The sequence below is a fragment of the Ochotona princeps genome, chromosome 4 (assembly GCF_030435755.1).
Source record: "Ochotona princeps isolate mOchPri1 chromosome 4, mOchPri1.hap1, whole genome shotgun sequence".
NCBI lineage: Eukaryota > Metazoa > Chordata > Mammalia > Lagomorpha > Ochotonidae > Ochotona > Ochotona princeps.
Window position 1 is genome coordinate 53767953 of NC_080835.1, and position 15763 is coordinate 53783715.

Sequence of the window (15763 nt, forward strand, 5' to 3'; positions counted from 1 at the left end):
TGCTTCTCCCTGTAAATCTGACTTTCTAATAAAAATATATAAATCTTTTTTTTTTAAGACAAGGATAGCACATTCATGTAATCCATCATGGCTATATTCTAAGGTAAAGAGAACCCAAACACTGAGTCAAGGCAGCATGGGCCAAGATACTGACTGTCTTGAATGCTGTGTATGTAGAATGATATTGGTACCAGCAGTGTGAAGAATTGGTTAAATTCATTCATTTATTCATTCAACACTTGTTGAAGATCTGTCTTCTTGGGTTTCCAATCCCTCCTCACCCTTTGCCCCATCATTGCTGTCCTCAAAGAGTTGAGATCAAGTGAGGAACATGTGAGTAATCCAACAGAGAAGCACAACGCAGCAGACACCACAATAAAGATGGACTTGGGACATGGTGGTGCTTCATGAAGTTGGGATCTGTGAAATGCTGGAATGGCGGGCAACATGGCCACACGGGCCAGATGAAAGTTCCTGTCCCCTAACAACTTGCAGTTAACCAGAATACCAGAGCTGCAAGTGGAACTTCCTGGAAGTTGGTTTTGGAGACAAACCTGGAATTACAACACCTTAGAGTGGGCAAATTCTTACCAAAAACGATCTGATTTAGGCATCACATCTAGTCAGGTCAGAACTTGGAGGACTGAAATTCTGCACTCGGAATGACACATCAGCTTCCATTTCAGGGCTGCCATTAACAGGCTATTTTATCTTTCAGGTCTCAAGATTCTTATTATAAGGAGTTTGGGTTGAAAAAAATCATGAAAAAAAAAAGGCTGAGTTTTTCCTGCCATGTTATTCAATACAGATTTCCATAAAGAACATCAAGTCCCAGACATATGGCAGACTGTGGCAATTAAAATGCTTCCAAACACAATATACTTAGGAATCATTTTACCATGTACCAGATACCAGAAACAAAAACTTAGCTAAAAATCTATAATAGCCTTTGATCAACTAGGACAGAGGTAGGGGTTAGTCCTGGTTACCTTGATGTTCAGAATTCTTAGGCTATAAAGCCACTGATCTCCAAAAACCTCATACAAATGGATCACATGCAGAACAACTTTTTGGTTTTTTTATTTGAAAGACAACACACATTATTTGATGGCAGAATCAGTTAAGAATGTTGAAACAGGGCCTATCATGATAGCCTAATGGCTAAATCATCAACCTGCATGCCTGGGATCCCATATGGATTGGTTCAGATCCCAACTGTTCCACTTCCCATCCCGGTCCCTGCTTGTAGCCTGGGAAAACAGTTCAAGGATAGCCCAAGACCTTGGAAACCTGCACCCACATGGGAGATCCGGAAGAGGCTCCTGGCTCCTGGCTTCAGATCACCTCAGCTCCAGCCATTGTGGCCACTTGGGGAGTGAATCAGCAGATGGAAGATCTCTCTAGAAAGAAAGTCTAAAGAGAAAGTCTTTCCTTTTCTCTGTACATCTGCCTTTCCAATAAAACCACTGAAGCCAGGAGACAGGAGCTTCTTCCATGTCTCCCATGTGGGTGCCAGGTCCCAAGGTCTTGGGCTATCTTCTACTGCTTTCCTAAGCCACAAGCAGGGAGCTGGATGGGAAGTGTAGTAGCCAGGATACAAACCAGTACCCAAATGGGAATCCAGCACATGCAAGGTGAGGACTTTAGCCACTAGGCTGTTACACTGGGGCCCAAAAATCTTGAAAAAAAAAAAAAAAAAGAATGGTGGAATAGCATAAGGACACCTTTAGACAGAAACATCAGCCAGTATGAAGCAGAGAGGGCACATTCCAAGAAATAGGAGAATATAGAACGACAGCAGAGAGGCACCTGGAGACTGACACACACAGGAAATCAGCAGACACAACAATGGTGTTACAGTGACCAATAATTCAGCAGAATTCAGCAAGAGGCAATTGAACTGCACTGGCAGCCGTAACTCCACCAGCAACAAGGTGGGAAGGGGTGTTCAGCGGGAGCTCAGGCGGTGAACCCAGGCAAAGAACTGCCTGTCCTGCTGGTCTGTTTGATTTGACCAGGAGCAGAGACAGAGGGGCAAGTCTTACACAGGCGGTGTGGGCACAGGGTGGATTTCACAGCCCAGTCAGCCCCCTAGGGCTGAATCAGGTGCCATTTTGTGCAGGGAGACAGGCTATGAAACAGTACTGTGCATGCACTGAGCTGGGAGTGAATTCATTTCTGGCTCAGCGAATAGCAACAATGTGGCATCCTACAGCTTCCACCCAAGAAAGGTCCAGGTAGCTCTCACACCTGACGGTCAGCAGACCAAGAACTCTAGTAGTGGTACATCAGGCACCAGTTTCTACAGTGTAGCAAAGGCTTTAGCAGAGCAAGGACAACAGTGAGTTGCATATGTGCTGAGCTGGGAGCGAACTCACTGAGCTCAGTGCATAACACCGACTACGGCATAGAATGGGTCAAAATAGGTCCATGTGACCCTCAGACCTAACAGCCCACAGTTTCTGGCAAGATTAGCACCATCAACCACCTCACTATATAGGACACCTGGTATCTCCCTAACCTTGGGAACTGCTCAAACCTGAAGTGGGAGAAAGGTTGTACAGACAATAGGTGCAGCCTCAGCATGGTGTCACAGGAGGTGGAAAAATAGTGAGCCAGGAGCTGGGGCTACTGAGACCATGGTGGAAGTCTAACATAAGAACCCAGACCTGGAACTCGCTGGAGGGAGTGGCACAACTGATTGCAAACAAAGAGCCGTGTACCAACCACAATAAGTAAAATTGAATTGAAGATGTGTGGGTGATAGAGCCTAAAAACGTGCCCCTTGGGCAAGCGGTCTAGCAGCTAAAGTCCTCACCATGAACACGCTGGGATCCCATATGTGCACCGGTTTTAATCCCAGCTGCCCCACTTCCCATCCAGCTCCCTGCTTGTGGTCTGGGAAAGCAGTCGAGGACGGCCCAGAGCCTTGGGACCCTGCACCCACGTGGGAGACCCGGAAGAGGTTCCTGGTTCCCGGCATCGGATCGGCGCAGCACTGGCTGTTGCGGTCACTTGGGGAGTGAATCATCGGATGGAAGATCTTCCTCTCTGTCTTTCCTCCTATGTGTATATCTGACTTTGCAATAAAAATAAATAAATCTTTAAAAAAAAGGAAAGAGGGCCTGGCGGTGTGGCCTAGCGGCTAAAGTCCTCGCCTTGAAAGCCCCGGGATCCCATATGGGCGCCAGTTCTAATCCCGGCAGCTCCACTTCCCATCCAGCTCCCTGCCTGTGGCCTGGGAAAAGCAGTTGAGGATGGCCCAATGCATTGGGACCCTGCACCCGCATGGGAGACCCGGAAGAGGTGCCAGGTTCCCAGCTTCGGATCGGCGCGCATCAGCCCGTTGTGGCTCACTTGGGGAGTGAATCATCGGATGGAAGATCTTCCTCTCTGTCTCTCCTCCTCTCTGTATATCTGGCTGTAATAAAATGAATAATTCTTTAAAAAAAAAAAGAAAGAAAAAAGAAACCTGCTCCAAGGAGAAGAATCTGATAACCATAAGTACAATGACCAAGAGAAAAGGAGACAATGGCAAAATGAATATTACTGAAGACTCCCCTGCAAAGGAGCAAAAGGCTTTGCCAAACTCAGAGTTAACTTAAGAATACATCAAGAAAATGGGGATACAGAATTCAAAACACATGTTATAAAGCTTCTTACCAACAATGAGAAACACATAATACAGGAGTTAAAGAAATTTAAGGAACATGTCACACAGGAAATGAATCAAATGAAAGCAAATATATCAGAAATGAGGAATACAGTGGAGCAAATTAAAAGTACAATGGAGAGTCTCCAAAATAGAATGAAGGAGGCAGAATAAAGAATCTCAGAATTGGAACATATTTCCTATCACCAGTAGATAGAAACAAAAAAAAAGCTGGAACAAGAGATGGGTCAAGCTAAAAAAAGTATTCAAGAATTATGACACTATTAAAAAGCCAAATTATAAGAGTTAAGGGAGTCCCAGAAGGTGCAGAAAAGAAGCTGGAATTAAAGGTGTATTCAATGAAACAATAAGGGAAACTCTCCCTAATCTGGAGATAGAATTGGGCAACAACATCCATGAGGGGCACAGAACTCCCAACAGGCCTGATCAAAAGCAATCTTCACCACGACACATGATAATCAAGCTCTCTTCAATCGAATATAAGAAAAACATTGTTGGATGTGCTCGTGAAAAAAATTAATTGACATATAAAGGAATGTAAATTAAATTCACAGGAGACCTCTCACGGGAAACTCTACAGGCCAGAAGAGAATGGAGCAACATATTCCTTATTCTAAAAGAAAAAAATTGTCAGCCCAGGATAACATACAGCAAAACTTTCCTCTGTCTTTGAAAATGAAATAAAATTCTTTCACAATAAAGAAAAGTTAAAAAATATGCCTCTTCCAAACCTGCCCTACACAGGATACTTACAGACATTCTCTTGACGGAGAAAAGGAATAGCACCCACCAAAACCAAAGGCAAATGTGAAGAGCATCCCAGTAAAATAACAGAAGACTAAATCAATGAACAACCCATTGCTAAAAAGACAGGATCAAATTACCACCTATTCATTTTAACTCTGAATGTAAACGGCTTAAACTAAAAAATCAAATATCATAGATTAGTGGACTAGATTAAAAAACAAACCCATTTGTTGCCTACAGAAGACATATCTCGCCAACAAAGATCAACAGAAACTATATCTCATGGATTTTGATTTTTTTAAATTTCATCTCTTCAAAACACCTCTTTCTCATTAAATTCTTCACTGACTCATAGATCATACAGTAGCATCATTTTTTTCAAGAAGGCTCTTGATTTTCTTTTTTCATTTTTTCAGCGACAAATTAGTCATTCAGTAGCTTGTTATTTAACTTCATGGCATTTTTATTTTTTTTTTCTTCCTGTTGTTGATTTTGTTTTGTGGCTTTTCATTTAAGGGGATGTATAATGACTGTATAATGGAGATTGTCAATTCCAGTAGCATGTTTCTAACTTCACTGTGTTATAAATTTCTATCTTTCTTCCTGTTGCTGGTTTTGTACTGTGGCTTTTCATTTAAGGGGATGTATAGTAACTGTGTAATGGAGACTATCATATCCAGATGTGAGTATACAATGCAGTATGCATCTCTACTTCCAGATAAAGATGGACTCCAAATTAAACAGTTTACTATATCTTGACAATAGGATGCTAGACTCTCTGCCATTGTCCATCCCAATAATGATGGACATTTGACTGTTTAAGAAGAATTACACTATAGTAATAATATAGGGGAATTCAGCGGGCGAGGGGATTTGGAGAGGGGGTAAGGGAAATCCCAGGGCCTATGGAACTATATCATAAAATGATAATAATAAGAAAAAAAAGGTACAAAAAAAAATTTCAGAAGATCAAAAGGCAGTCCTGCTTTAAGATAGTCTGTGGGGGGTACGTGTTGCTGGTGACTCAGTTGCTGGTGCCACCTAGAAGGCTTACGTCTCATATTGGGTTCCATTCCCAGCTGTGCTCCCCATCCAGCTTCCTGCTAATACCCACCCTGGGTGGCAGCACTGATAGCTCAAGTATTTAGGTCCTGCCACCCATGTGGAAGGGAGATCTGGATGGTGCTGCTGGCTATTGTGAGCATTTGGGGGTATGAACCACAGGATGGGAGATCTGTCTCTGTTTCGCTTCCAAATAAATTAAATAAATAAAAGGTTGTGAAAACCCAACAATTCAGGGAGTGACAGGGAAGTATAGATGAAACGGATTTGGTCACCTGTTAATGACAGAACTTCATTCTTTTGCCTGGCAAAACTACGTCCAAAGACATGCATAAGAATGTCAACAGCAGCTATGTCTATAGCAAGCCAAAGTGAGAACCATCCAAATATCCGCCAACAGGTGACTAGATAAACAATCTGTGGTACATCGGAATACTATCCAGCAACATTAACATCAATGAAGAATGAATTACCGGCGAATGCAACGCTATGAATGAATTTTACAGATACAATGTGCTGAACAAAAGAAGATGGACTTCAAAGTGCATGTACCATGCAATCAGTAGGGTGGTTACCTGGGCACAGATGACAGAGTAGGGATAGGGCCCAATGATGGAAAGTTTTACTCCACTGCCTCCCAAGGCAAGGTGTGCCAAAGAGCATATTGTAAAGTCATCTCAGGTGTGACTGTAACTTGTGCTCTAAGGTCAACTAACTATCTCAAATGGGATTCTGAAGTCAGCTTCCTCTAGCCCATGTTCAAGTGGACAGCCTCAGTTTTCTGACACTACTGGAGTTCTGTGTTTCCGAATGCTTGGGAAATGTTGCAGTGGATTCCAGAAAGCTTCAGGAGGCTGAGTTCACATGCCTTTGCCTGCACATTACCATCTCTTACTCTCCCCTGCACCCTTTCCCCAGCTCTCTCCTCCCTCCCATTGGCTTATCTGCTGGCAGGGTGCTCCACTTAGGGCACTGCAAGAATTCAATGGCCCAGTGAATGCCCATGGTCCTGGCCTAATTGGCCCCTTATGCTCTGCAGGGTGTCCTCAGTACATGAGCATCTTCACTACTGCAAAGAGAGTGAGATATGGAGTTCAAGATCAGGTTTAAAATACAGTTCAACGATTTGAAATGATGTAGATCTTATGCATGTCATTCATCCTCTCTGAAGTCTGGGTTCTTTCCCTGAAAATGGCAATGGTATCAGATTTCCAATTTAACCATCAGGCTACAGCAATTGGGTCAGAGATACTGCAGCCACAGGAAGACAGAACTGAGCACCTGGCCCAGTTCCTGGGTCTGCTTACCTTGCCCACTTGGAAGCAGTCATCCGCCGTGAGAGAGAAGAGCCGATGGGGGCTGTAGAGGTTGGTGACAGTGGAGCCCGTGACCCTCTGAAAGACCCCACGGGCCAGGCCCTTGACATTGAGCATGTACACGTCCTGCAGCCGCATCAGGGCCCTGGCCGCCCCCTCCAGGTCCTCAAAGGCTGGGAGATCTTCCTCCACTTTCTCAAAACCATCCTTCAGGGCTGTAAGATGCAGAAGACATCCATGGGACATTCAGGGAAAACATCTACTGGGCATACAATGCACACAAAGCGTGACCACCGGCAAACATTTCCTGAGATCATGTTTGAGTTTTCTGGGGGTTCCCGGCACAGAATGGATGCTTTCTTATCATGTTCTGAATGAGAAACACTCAGAATGAATGAGGGAGCAAGGCAAGATAATGAAACAGGAGCTGCCTTCAGTGCTGGCATCCCATAAAGACACCAATTTAAGTCCCGGCTGCTCCACTTATGATCTAGCTCCCTGCTAACGTGCCTGGGAAAGCAGCGGAAGATGGCCCTGCACCCATGTGCTAGTCTGAGAAGCTTTTAAATCCTAGTTTTGGATTAGCCGAGCTCTGGCTGTTGCAGCCATTTTGTGAATGAACCAGCAGATGGAGGATCTCTCTCTTTCCTCTGTAAATCTGCCTTTCCAATAAAAATTTAAATAAATCTTTAAAAAAAAAAAGGGAAAAGGTCTTGCTTTCTTTATCTATGTAAGTGGGGAGGCCCATCCTGTACTCCTCCACAGGGCTGTAGTGGAGATAATGGACAGACACCTGCCTTCTGGTGCCTACTCGGTGAGGGGAGCCACAGCTTAGCACCTGGCAGGGCGCAGGCCATCAGGGGACACTCACCCACCTGTGGTACGGCCCCCATTATATTTCTCTCTCCTTCCTCCTGAGACAGGTGGCAGAAGCTGGCTTCCTGCCCTCTAGACCTGCTCCCCCATTTACCTCGGATGTTCTCACTGGCTTCCAGGCTATGCACCACGTTCCTCCAGTCAGACTGCAGGCGCTTGATGAGGGTGAAAGCAAGCAGGGGGTTCGCCACAGGGGTGGGGGAGTCCTCATGCAAAGCCAACACCTTGTCATAGAATCTGCAAGAACGAGCAGAGGGATTTCACTCCCTGTTACGGGAAAGGCTGGCGCAGTAGGTGGCTGGTAAGAGCTGCCAGAACAGCAATGTGGAACCTCTTAAGAGCCATGGAATGGTCCAAGCAAAAAAGCCACACAAGCAGGAAGGATGTGAAAACTACATACACAACAAAGGTATGTTCATGGAGCCAGTCTGCACCAGCCAATTATCACACGTTAGGCATCCCACTAGATGCCAGACACACAAAGCAAGGCAAGATTCAGCTCTCTAGAGCACACAAAACAAGGAAGCCTCCTCCCATCACCTGCCCTGGACCCATTATCCAGCATCTAGCAGAAACTCAAAAACATCACTGAATTGTGATCTGTGTTCTGAGAGAAGTGAGCCTTTAAGGCTGCAGCTGTTTGTAGGCAGGACACCTAAGGCAGGTGGGAATAAAAAGGCATCATATTAGAGGACGGGGGAGAAGCTGAAATTGAGGCATAGTAAGTTAGGCCTCAGTCTGCAGCGCTGTCATCCCATATGGTTGCCAGTTTAAGTCCCAGCTGTTCCACTTCCAATCCAGCTCCCTGTCAATGTGTCTGGGAAGGTATATGTGTAAGAGTGTAGACACAGCATAAGTCCTTTGGTGAGAGCAGGGTGTGGAACTTCCGGGAGGGGAAGGGGGTGCCAATGAATGGCAGAGGGAGTGGCCAGAGGAAGGACTCCACCCACCCACCCACCCCGGAAGCTGAGTCTAACTTGAGGATTTCTAAAGAGTGGAGCTCTTCACTATGAATTGGGGCCTAAGCTAGCAGGCACCTTGCCTCACAGCTTCCCAGGAGCCAGCTGTGAGATCATTGCAACGTAAATGAAGGTAAAAGAATCTGGACCTAGATTGCCCCTACAGAGGAAACCAGAAGCCAATCAAGTCCCAGCATGTCTCTGATCCCCAGGACAGGGCAGTGTGTGTGTGGTGTTACCCTAGGGTTTTGAAAGGGAACCGGTCTCCAGGGAGTGGGATCTTTATTACTTGCGTATTAGTTCCTGCTTTGGTCCATATGGAACTGCTTAGCAGCAGAGATTCCACTGCTAGATGAAGAAAACTTAATAGGCAGAGCCCTGGGCTTGGGGCCAGCTCAGAGTCAGTGTCCAGGAACGGTGGAGGCTGTGCGGGCAGCGGTTTTATGCGACAGCTGGCTAGGCAGGCACTGGAGGAACCCACAGAGCAGCTCCGAGCCAGCCAAGCCCCCGCGGCATTACAGATCCTCGCAGAGCACTCCTCTTGCTAGGTAGCCCCAGCATCTTGTCCTTGGCTGAATGAGGAGATGCCTCCTTAGCTGGAGGGCTGATGTTTAACAGGCATCAGAAGAAACTGAGATACAAAGGGAAAAAAGGCGAGCAGGGAGGAGGCCATTAGGTCAGCCAGCAAACCCGGGTCCTCCCTCCTCTCACTTGACACTCTGACTGGATGTAGGCAGGCCAGGGATTTTTGCTCCACTGCGGCCCATCCAGTCTAGCCCGTGTTCAGATAGGCGATTTCTCTGTTGCACAAAGAAAAAAAAAAAAAAAGGAAAAACTGTCGACTGATATTTGAGGCTGGTCTGGAGGCTTAGAGTTGGGCCTGTGCCCAGCCCTGAGCAAATAGGTGGTTTCCAGAGACTGAGTTACAAGATACCAAGCTCAAACTTCAAGGGTTCCTAAGTGGGTATTTTTTTTTCTTTAACAAATGTTGCTGAGAGTGGAAAATCAGATTCGTTCCTTCCAGAATCCGCACATAAAATTTGCAACCCGATCTGTGCATTAAATGTACATAGCCTAGGTTCTCCAGCAGCAGTACATATTTCAGTTCAATATGTTCTCCTTTGAAGTTCAAAAATGACCTTGTCTTGGCTCTTCTGAGATATTCATATTAATTAGATATTTGGATGAATTAGACTGTCTAATTCCTAGCACAGAAACGACTGCTGCTGATCCTGCCCTTGCGCTCCTGGTGGTTTTGAAGGCCGCAGCAACAGGAACAACAACACAGCTGGAGGCTGTACACAGTAGTGGAACCACCAGACAGACTGCACTAGTGCAGAACTGTATGTTCCAGGGAACTGCTGCAATTTTCTTCATTGGCTGGGTCTAGAAAGGAGTTTCGACATCAAAACATACTTCATTTTACCATTTAGCAGTTAAAAAAAATCTGAGGGCCTTGGAAAGCACATCTCCAGTTACATAAGATCACTGGACGAGGGATATAGAAACCTGAGCAGGAACTCAACATTCTTACTTGAAAAAGCAAACATCTCCCTGGGCTTTAGAGCTTTACTAGGGAACAGACCGACAGTATCAAAAACCTCAAACTACAGTGACGAAATGCTCCCAAGTGATCTCAGAAAAGAATCAGTAAAATTGTATTTTCTAAAACAAAACAAAAAGTATTTATCTGAAAGGCAGTCACAGAGAAAGAAAGAGACAAAATGGGAAACAGAGCTTCCATGCACTGGTTCACTACACACCCCCCAACCAAATGGTCACAGTAGCCAGAAGCCAGGAACTCCATCTGGCTCTGCCACGTGGGTAGCAGAAGCCCAGCCACTTGGGCTGTATCTTTTGCTGCTTTCTCAAGCACATTAACAAGGAACTGAACTGGAAGTAGAGCTGCTGAGAATCAAACAGTGCTCACATGGGATGTCAGTGCTGCAAGCGGCAGCTTAACTGTGCCACAAAGAAGCACCACAATCAGTAAAATTTTAGTTTCTTTCTGATTTTTTAAAAATTTAAATCTGTGCCTTTACAACACAAGTTAATGTCAGTCTTACACATTAATCATAGGTTTAATATTTGACAATTATTTCATGTCCAATACCATGATACATGCCTTAATAGGACACTTAACCCTTCCACCAATCCTAGTGAGGCAAGTGGTATTTCTGTCATCAAATTGCAGGTAGGAGACTAAAGCTTAAAGAGATAAAGGAACTTGCCCAAGGTCAGAGACAAGGGTCCAAATAGAGGTCTGTTATACTGTTGAACTCAGAAACACCCAAGCACATGTACCTCGGCCACTAATAAAACCTCACATAGTTTGTTGGCCCACATCCTGTTGTACCAGAAGAAACAAGCAGGACCGACATTACGTGTGTTAGAAAGAACACTGGAAAAATAATCAAAGAATAAGCCGCTAACCTGCAGTTTGCTCACATCCTATTTTTAAAAAGAGTTATTTGAAAAGCAGAGTTGGGCCTGGCGGCGTGGCCTAGTGGCTAAAGTCCTCACCTTGAACGCACCGGGATCCCATATAGGCGCCGGTTCTAATCCCGGCAGCTCCACTTCCCATCCAGCTCCCTGCTTGTGGCCTGGGAAAGCAGTCGAGGACGGCTCAAAGCCTTGGGACCCTGCACCCACATGGGAGACCCAGAAGAAGCTCCTGGCTCTTGGCTTCGGATCAGCTTAGCTCTAGCAGTTGCAGCCACTTGGGGAATGAACCAGCAGATGGAGAACTTCTCTCTGTAACTCTGCTTTTCTTTTTTTTTTAATTTTTTTTTTGAAGATTTATTATTATTGGAAAGCTGGATATACAGAGAGGAGGAGAGACAGAGAGGAAGATCTTCCATCCGATGATTCACTCCCCAAGTGAGCCGCAACGGGCCGGTGCGCGCTGATCCGATACCGGGAACCAGGAACCTCTTCCGGGTCTCCCACGTGGGTGCAGGGGCCCAAGGACTTGAGGCAACCTCTACTGCTTTCCCAGGCTATTAGTAGGGAGCTGAATCAGAAGTGGAACAACTGGAATACGAATTGGCCCCCATATGGGATGCTGGCAGCACAGGCAGAGGATTCATTTGCAACTCCAACTGTACCAGCCTGGAGTTTCCTATTTTATGTAAGTTTCCATTTGTTAGGAGTAGAATACAAAACTCTTTCAAAGTTCTCTGTAGGAGAGAGGCTCATCAATAAGGTTTGTGTAAGACCTCTCCCTGCAACAAAGCTCTGGCAATGATGATGGTGATAGAATGGTGAAGGGGACCAGCATGGGGGGGGCAGCCGGCTTTGACCAGAATGTTTACACTTTCTCTTCCCAGCCTGCTTCCCAAGAGCTCTGACACTGGCATGCTGTTCACTTCTCTCCCACAACTCCATCTGAAGCACTCCAAAAAAGAGATTATTGCTATGAGAGCAAACACATGGGTAGCAGGAGGTCTGCTGGTTTCTGAAGTCAAAGACAACAATTTCTGGGTGAAGAAGTGGTTGCAGGATTAAGGTATCACTTTGGACTTCCCACATCCAGCTGTTCAGCCTCTTCTAACACACACTCTAAGAGGTAAGCGGGATCCTGCCCCCACGTAGGCGACCTGGCTAGAGTCCCTGGCTTCTGGCTTCAGCCAGGCCTAGCCTTGGTTGTCACAGGCTTTTGGGGAAAGAACCCACAGATGGCAGATCCCTCCACTGGTCTTTGTGTCTTTTAAATAAAATGAAAATAAACTTTAAAATGTTTAAATGAGAAAGAAATAGATCTGTTCTATTTCAATCAATGCACTTGGATTTCACAAACTTTCACTGTTAACACGAGGCAACCATGTGACTTCAAAATGACATGATTGATAGAATTTATTGTTTATTTCTTTTTTTTTAAGATTTATTTATTTTTACTGGAAAGGCAGATGTACAGAGAGCAGGAGAGACAGAGAGGAAGATCTTCCATCCAATAATTTGCTCCCCAATTGGCCACAACGGCCAGTGCTGAGCCAGTCCAAAGCCAGGAGCCAGGAACCTCTTTCGGGTCCCCCACACGGGTGCAGGATCCCAATGCTCTGGGCTGCCATCGACTGCTTTCCCAGGCCACAAGCAGGGAGCTGGATGAGAAGTGGAGCTGCTGGGATTAGAACTGGTGCCCATATGAGATCCCAGCACATTCAAGGAGAGGACCTTAACCACTACACTATTGTGCCGGACCCAAATTCATTGTTTTATTTTGAAAATTAACCCACACTGGGTTCAATACGATGGCTCAACTAGCTAATCCTCTGCCTGGGCACTAGTTCATGTCCCAACTGCTCCACTTCCCATCCAGCTCCTTGCTTATGGTCTGGGAAAGCAGCAGAGGATGGCCCCATAACCTTGGGACCCTGCATTAGCATGGGAGACCTAGAAGAAACTCTTGTCTGCTGGCTTTGGATGGGATCAGCTCCAGTCATTGTAGCCATTTATGGAGTGAATCAGTGCATGGAAGATTTTTCTCTGTCTCTCCTTCTCTCTATAAATTTGACTTTCCGATAAAAATAAATAAACCTTTAAAAAGTACACACACACACACGTAGATATCTTATTACACTATTTTCAAACCAACAGTAAATCCAGACATGCACATAACTACTGATAGGCAAACTAAATATTTCAGAACACGGACCACATTCAGTGACAACTGGGTCCCAAGCAATGGCTGTCACACTGACCTCCACAAGGGAATAGATTCCCTTCAACAAGGGCTCTCTCACAAAGTCACAGTGGCTCACATCCTTCCCATGTCCCCCAAAACTGTTGCTAGAGTATGACTAAGGTCCAGTCCCTCAACTCACACAGACATTTTATCCTCAAAGGCGAAACTTAACAACAGTCCAAAGAGGACCAATCCACCAGCAGCTATCAGTGGCAGGGAAGTGGGCCCAGGGGGCAGGGAGTCCTTTGGTCTTTAGGGATGTGTTCTGGGTGGCAGCTCCTGGGAGAGAACTGATTACATACGCCAGAGAAGCATCCAGTGCTCTGTGCTCTCTGGGTCATCTCATGCTCCTTGCTCTGCCATTATCTGCCACCCTCATCAGAGGTCACCCCAAGGGGGCCCACACAGTCTTGGACCTCGAACCTCCAAAGCTGTGAGGTTAAGACACTTCCTGATAAGCTGGGCTTTCTTAGCTACTTCATTGTAGTAACAACAAGCTAACTAACACAAATTGTGTTGCCGCCTCATATGTTCACTCATTTTTATAATTATGTTGTGTCGGCTCATTGGGAGGGTCACATGACACAACAGCACAGAATCATATATTCCAACCATGGCATGCTCACTCCCACGGTTTCTGTAGCGTGGTGGGCTTCTCTGTGTCCCAGGCCAAGAAGGCCTGACACAGTCATTCCTACATGTGATGTCATGCCAAATCACTCACCCGTCCCAGTTGGATAGGCTACCTGTGTGGTTCCAGTACCTTGGCCAGCCCGCACTGACACTACCTTACGCTACCACGGGGAGCCCTGGAATCTACTGGCAGAATAACTAACACAATAAGTGGTTCAGCAGCAAGAATGACTTTTTTTACAGGTTTGCTCATCTGTGATCATTCAGCTGCAACTTAGTTTTTCCATGATTAGAGAAGCAAGATAGAGATCAGAGGAAGCGACAGACCTCTCTCAACACAAAAGATGCTACAGACCCACACTCCTACAGGGCAGTGGCGAGGCTGGACCCTCCTTTTACCTTCTGTGCCTGACTCTAGTGGATGTATCAACAAATGTGTGGAGAGAAGTCATGAGCACCAAGCATTATTCACGGAGTGACCCGGGCATCTTCATATGCAGAGTATCAGAACCATAGGATCCTGGCCATTCCATCCCATCCCACAGTGGGTCACAGACTGTCGCCCAACTCTTCCCAAACATGAGTGTGCCAGGTCACATGGCGTCTCTCCATACCCGTAAAAAGTCAGGACTCAAGGAGGAGGTGCAGCCTCCGAGGTCTCCCCCCATACCCTCACAGTGTGTCCGCGTCACTGCACATCCCACTGAGCCTGTGACACAGAGCCGAGGACATTCTTCCCCCACACCCTTCCACAGCTCGGCCCGTCACCCCATTACACTTTCCCACGGTGGATCAACTGGGGTGCCACCGGCTGTGACAGACATCGCATCCCCCAACATATTACGCCGCGGAGTTTCGGGGTCCCACCCAGCCCACCTGGCTCGCTCCCGTGCCTCGGCGTCTCCCGCCCAGGCCCGCGCATCGCTCGGCGCCCGCAGTGCCCTCACCTGGTCAGGTCCCGCAGCCGCGCCTCCTCCCCGCGCAGGTAGCGCCGCAGCAGCCCCAGCAGCCGGCGCTCAGGCCCCAGGGCGCGCGCCACGCTGGTCAGCGCCGAGAAGGTTTCCCTGCGCGCCGCCGCCCCGGCAGGGTCCCCGGCCCCGAGCGCCAGCGCCGCCAGCAGCGCCGCCAGCCGAGCCGCGGGGCCCATCGCCGGTGCTCGTGCGTCCCCTCGGTCCTAGCCGTCCGCCCGCCGCTGCCCGGCCAGCCCGAACACCGCCGTGCCTGCTCGGCCAACCCCGTCCGGCCCCGCCCCGGCCCGGCCTGCCTTGTCCCGCAACTCTTTTGCATGGACGCCGGGCGGAGCCCAGCATCTCCAGCCTTCTGCGCTCCAGCTTCCCGAATTTCTTTCCAGGGGCTTGTCACCCAGGAAGGGGTTTCCACGGTTCTGTGGCCCTAGGGCAAGTATGGGCACAGGATAGCTGTACAGAATCCAGGAGGGTTCTTCAGCAACAATAGATTTATACAGGAACTTTCCAAAGGCACCTGCATTTTATAAAAAATATTTATTTGAAAGGCAGAACAAGAAGAGAGAGGGCGAGATCTTTAATCGTTCTGTTTCACTCCCCAAATGGTTGCGACAGCCAGGTCTGGGTCAGGCAGAAGCCAGGAACTCCATCCTGGTGCCTGCGCCTGGGTGGCACAAGCTGAGGTACTTGGGTCATCTTCTGTTGCTTCCCCTCCTGCGTTAACTATCAGAAGTGAAGTAGCCCAGGGAGGGATGGAGCTCACACTCTAATGGGGGTGCCAGCATTACAGGCACTAGCTCCCAAAGCCAACTGCTTTCTTTTTCCTCTGTCCCTTTTTGGCCCAAGTA

The 15763-nt window shown here is 47.1% G+C and overlaps 1 protein-coding gene across 2 annotated transcripts in view; it reads right to left on the bottom strand.

Moving 5' to 3' along the window:
- The window catches only part of P4HA3 (prolyl 4-hydroxylase subunit alpha 3), a 37451-nt gene extending 22320 nt beyond the window's left edge, over positions 1-15131 (bottom strand). The window contains exons 1-3 of one of the 2 annotated variants that reach the window (XM_058663572.1): positions 14898-15131; positions 7769-7911; positions 6790-7013 (exon numbers count right to left, since the gene is read on the bottom strand). In XM_058663572.1, coding sequence (XP_058519555.1) covers positions 6790-7013; positions 7769-7911; positions 14898-15097 — 567 coding nt within the window. In that variant the 5' untranslated portion in view covers positions 15098-15131. The remainder of the gene's footprint in view (positions 1-6789; positions 7014-7768; positions 7912-14897) is intronic. The other variant, XM_004590040.2, reaches the window with a different exon arrangement.
- Between the last annotated feature and the right edge of the window lie 632 nt (positions 15132-15763).